This window comes from Condylura cristata, unplaced genomic scaffold (genome assembly GCF_000260355.1).
Source record: "Condylura cristata isolate star-nosed mole 26May11 unplaced genomic scaffold, ConCri1.0 scaffold00015, whole genome shotgun sequence".
Taxonomy (NCBI): domain Eukaryota; kingdom Metazoa; phylum Chordata; class Mammalia; order Eulipotyphla; family Talpidae; genus Condylura; species Condylura cristata.
The window spans coordinates 531,640-536,746 of record NW_004567116.1 but is presented as its reverse complement, the minus strand read 5'-3'; the positions used below and the strand labels follow the sequence as shown (position 1 = coordinate 536,746).

The window sequence follows — 5,107 nt, the reverse complement described above, 5'->3', positions numbered from 1 at the left end:
TCGCCCAAGGTCACGCGGCCCAGCGGGTTCCTCCTTAGACTTGGGGTTCGCCCAAGGTCACGCGGCCCAGCGGGTTCCCCTTAGACTTGGGGTTCGCCCAAGGTCACGCGGCCCAGCGGGTTCCTCCTTAGACTTGGGGTTCGCCCAAGGTCACGCGGCCCAGCGGGTTCCCCCTTAGACTTGGGTTCTGTGGAAACAGAACTTGCGGAGTCACCGTGGCTGGGCTGTGTGCCCGCCAGGGCCGTGGCCACGAGCGCGTGGCTCGCCCGCCTCAGACAGCCCGGGGTCCTCGCTCTCTGGAGGAGGAGCACGCTGCCTCCTCCTCCCGGCCGGGCTCAGCCCCGTGGCCCCGGCCCCTGGCCGCTCAGCTGCTGCTCACCGCCTGAGGGGCTGGGACTGAGCCCGGCCCGGCGCCCTCCCGAGCGTCTGCAGCCTGGGGGTGCCTGAGGGGCAGACAGGGGCACTCCATGGACGTGTGCTCATGTTCTCATGTTCTCCAGCCTCATGTACTGGACGGACTGGGGGGAAAACCCCAAAATCGAGTGTGCCAACCTGGACGGGCAGCAGCGGTATGTCCTGGTGAACACCTCCCTGGGCTGGCCCAACGGCCTGGCGCTGGACCTGCAGGAGGGGAAGCTGTACTGGGGAGACGCCAAGACAGACAAAATCGAGGTGAGTAGCCGGGCCAGCTGCAGGACTGTGTGGCCGCTGTCCACAGCCTGAGTCTACTCGGCGGCCGGCCCGCACCCCACAGCCGTGGGCCTCGTGCCGTGGCGCTCTACCTGTGGGCCAGGTGGAATCCTCGAGGAAAGAGCTGGGCAGTCTGCGTCTCTGGCGGCCCACGGACTCGGGGCAGCTCCTCTGGCCCTGGCAGACGGACAGAGGGTCCCCGAGGCCTGTGTGCTCTCAGGGCGCCAGGTGCCCCGGCAGGGGGGGGGGGCCGGCCGGCCACGCGCCTGGGCTGCGCATCTTGGCGCCCTCCCTCGGGCCCTCCTGGCCCTCGGGGTCTCGCCTCCCCGCCGCCTGTCCCCCGACGTGCCCGCCGCCTGTGTCCCGCCCCACACTCAGGGGCCCCACGGGGCCCGCGGGCCCGCGCCCACGCCCAGCACCACCATCAGCACGACCTGGGCCGCAGGTGATGGCCGGGGCTCGTGGCGTCAACGGTCCACGCTGCCGTCCGGCCGGCACGGGCGAGCGAGCGGCCCCCGAGGGCCTGCGGGCACGTCAGCTGGGCCGGGCACTGGCCCTGTGAGTCTGCAACGCCCGGGGGGTCTGGAGCTCTTTCACGATGCAGAGGTGCCGTGAAAAGAAAGCACGGTCGCGTCTCCACGCAGGCCTCAGCCGTAAGACTGTGGGTGCAGGTGGAGCCGAGCGGCCGCTCCTGTGTCCGGCGCTTCGGCCCCTCCCGTCCCCCCCAAGCCTGGCGCAGCTGCGCACCAACCGGCCCACTGCCGCGCCGCTGGTCCGTCCAGCAGGCACCAGTCCCGCCCGCAGCGGCAGGCGCCAGGCCTGGGGACCCACAGCGTGGGTCAGCACTGTGCCCGCGCCCAGAGGGTCATTGGCGGCGTGAAGTGCCCTCCCGCTGCACTTGCACTGCCTGAGAGCAGGCCCCGGGCAGGCCCCGGGCAGGCACCGAGCCCCGGGGGTCTCCAGGGTTGGTCTTCCTTTTTCTTTTTCTTTTTCTTTTTTTTTTTTTAATATTTATCTACTTATGTACACAGAACTGGGGTACAGGCCAGAGGAGCAGGCGGTGAGAGGCTTCACCAGAGACAGAGTGGGGAGCAGAACAGGCAGATGGAGGAAGCCCACTGCTGAGGGGAGCAGCGGGCGGGTCAGGAGGGGTCAGCCGCGCCGTGTGGTCACCTCCAGCAGGGATCGAGCTCGCACTGAGGCGGCTGCAGCAGCCCGCAGCCACCAGGAGGGCCCTTTTCTGTTTCTTTTTTAAAGAAGTTTTTATGCATAAAGAATTGGGGTGCAGGCCAGAGGTGGTGTGGTGGTGAGAGGATTCCCTAGAGAGTGGGGGGCAGAACAGGCAGATGTACAGCAATCCACTGCTGAGGGGAGCCACGGGGAGACAGGAGGGGTCTGCTGCACCCCCTGGGCCCCTCCCTGGCCGGGGATCGAACTCGCGCTGCAGGGGCTGGAGACAGCCTCATAGTGCTACAGCTTAACCTCTATGCCGCCGGGGAGGCCCAGTCCCAGGGGACGGGACGGCGTGGAGCATGGGGAACGTCCCCCAGAGGTTGTGGCCGCAGACGGGCCCTGGGCAAGCCCTGGGCGAGGCAGGTGCTGCGATGGACTGGCTCCTGTGAAAGGCTGACCGGCCCCGCCTTCTCCCCAGTCCCTGAGACGTGCGGGCAGCGGGGCCCACCCTGATGAGCTGGGCGGGGTGCTCGCCTCTGCCGCTGCCCAGCTGGCTACGGAGGCTTCATCGGATGGGCCCCGGGGCCCCTGCCACCCTGGGCTGCACAGCCCTCGGGCGGCCAGCTCACGCCCTCGTAAGGGCGTCTCGGAGCCGCCCCCCCGGCCCAGGGCCACGCAGAGGGTCCCCTGCCGGGCAGAGGACGCACGCCGGGCGCTCTGGCCGTCTCTGGCAGGGAGTGTGGTGGCCACTTGCACGCGCTTGCTGCTTGGGGCTCTGGGAGCCTCCGGCCTGCTGTTCCTCTGGCCAGAACTCTTGGGGGGCTGGGGCTCCCTGCAGCTGCCGGGTCGGCAGGTGGGCGGGCCGGGGTGACGCACAGACCGCGAAGTCAGAAACTCCGCCCCTGGCTCCCCCGGCCCAGCGAGGGCGACTCTGGCAGACCAGAATAAGCTCGGGGCGGGGCAGGCCTAGCTTGGCTGCACCCCGGGCCACGGGCTGTGGTGAGGGGTGGGGCTGAGAGCTTTCTAGTACGTGGCCACAGGCGCGGCTGGAGGCTGAGCATCATCGAGGAACCAGGAACTCGCGTCTTGGGTTCGCGTGTGGCGGGAAGGGCCCCTGTCTGGCTCGTCTCTGCAAGACCAAGCCAGCGGGACCGGGCTTCCGCCCAAGGACACTGCCCTCGGGTGGCCTGTGGGCTTCGCCTTTTTCGGGGCCGGCCTGCAGACCCCTCAGCTGCGTTCCTGCCAGGACCCCGCTGGGAGGCAGGCTTCTGGGGTCTCCAGCCGCCTCTCCTCCGCACAGCCGGGCCGGTCGGGAGGCCAGTGCCTGCGCCTGGCCCCGCCCCACCCGCACCCGTCCGGCCGCCAGGGTTGGCTCAGCTGGGCCAGGGGGGCATCGGGTGAAAGCTGGCAGAGTGAGGCTGGCACCCCAGTGGCCGGCGCCCCCGGCTTGGCCATTTGAGCGCCTCTTGGGGATACCCTGGGGTCCCTTCCTGAGAGTCGGGGCGCGGGGCTTCCCGAGCATGGGCGCAAGCTCCGGCCCCCCGTGCCGGCCTCAGTCCCGGGAGGTGCTTGCACCTTTAAGTGACGGAAAGATAGAAGACAGTCGTGTGACTCAGAGGCCAGTGTCCACCAGGAAAGGCTACTTTTGGCTCTTGCACAAGGAAAGCTTTATTGGCACGGGGCCACGCGCGCTTCCACGCGTCCCGCTTGGCGCTCCCATGTGACCAGGACCGCCACGGCCGCCACGCCGAAAATGTGTGTGGTCCCTGGTGGGGACAGTGTGCCAGCCCTGTCCTGGAAAATCCGCCTCCCACGCGCACTCCCTGCGCCGGCCCCGGGCACCCAGGTTCCACGCTGCTGTCTCGGAGCTCAGCCCGCGCTTCCCCTCGCAGCAGGCAAACGTGCATGTTCCCTGCTTGAGCTGGGCCCGGGGCTGGGGCGCTCCCGGAGCCCTGAGCCGGCCTAGGGGCCACCGACGGCCCGTCGAGCCCTGTCCCAGCGGGACGGTGCTCAGGCTGGGCCCAGCCTGCTGCCCTCCCTGCGGCCCCGTGGCCTCGGCCCCGCCCGGCACAGGCCGCGCCTCCCGCCGGGCGCCGTCACCTTCTGCCTTTGCCACCCACAGAACGGGCTGGGTGGTCTGACGAGCTGGAACCGACCCTCCGGAGGGCGCTTGGGGAGGCCTGCCGGCCCCTTCCACGCGGTGTCCCCCAGGCCCGCTGTGCTCGCAGCACGCCCGGGCCTGTCTGTCTGTGCTGCGGTCGGGGAGGCGTTTTACATGGACAGTGCTTTCGCTGTAGCTGTTGTGGTTGATGCTTAAAAAAAAATATTTATGAGACAAGAACTGGGGTGTACGCCAGAGGTGGGGGGGTGAGAGGACCCCCCAGAGACGGGGTGAGGAGCAGAACAGGTGGAGCTGCTGGAATCCACTGCTGAGGGGCAGCGGGCAGACAGAGGGGCCTGCTGCGCCCTGGGTCCCTCCCCGGCCGGGATCCAACTTCCCAGTGCTGCAGCTCAACCCCGCACCACCAGTGAGGGCCCTTGCGGTCGTCGCTCTCAGTCAGCACCGACTCTTCACGAAAAAGATCAAGGCTTGCATCTCGGAATAAAGGGCCCCTGTGCGCCCGGGTGGGCAGAGCCCAAGAGTGCAGGTCCGGAAGCGCCCGCCCAGCCCGCTGGGTCCTGTCCGAGCAAGGGACCGGTGCGGACGGTGAAGCCTGAGCCGCTGTCCGGGCCCTTGAGCCCTGGCGCTGGGTGTGTGGCCTTCCCGGGCTGCCCGGCGCAGGCGCTGCTGATGGGTGCCAGGACCCCTTCCGTGGCGTCCACCCTGGCCTGGGCCACGCCTGGCCCCCAGGCGGCCACTGCCAGCCTTGCCTGTTGCAGACCACAGCAGCCTCACGGGCAGGGCAGGCTGAGCAGGCCAGTGCTGGCAAGGTGCGGGTGCGGGGGGACCCGGCAGCTCAGACCCGCACCTGCTGCCCAGGTGATCGACATTGACGGCAGCGAGAGGCGGACGCTCCTGGAGGACAAGCTGCCGCACATTTTCGGGTTCACGCTGCTGGGGGACTTCATCTACTGGACCGACTGGCAGCGGCGCAGCATCGAGCGCGTGCACAAGGTCAAGGCCAGCCGCGACGTCATCATCGACCAGCTGCCTGACCTGATGGGGCTCAAGGCCGTGAGCGTGGCCAAGGCCGAGGGTGAGTGCGGCCGGCCAGCGTGCCGGTCAGCGTGCCGACGGGCCCGG

General features: G+C 69.2%; 1 protein-coding gene across 1 annotated transcript in view; it reads left to right on the top strand.

Annotated features, from left to right (window-relative positions):
- Positions 1-5,107, top strand: part of LRP5 (low density lipoprotein receptor-related protein 5) — a 52,300-nt gene that overhangs the window by 23,784 nt on the left and 23,409 nt on the right. Inside the window, exons 5-6 of the mRNA XM_012725115.1 lie at positions 501-672; positions 4,844-5,060. Coding sequence (XP_012580569.1) covers positions 501-672; positions 4,844-5,060 — 389 coding nt within the window. The remainder of the gene's footprint in view (positions 1-500; positions 673-4,843; positions 5,061-5,107) is intronic.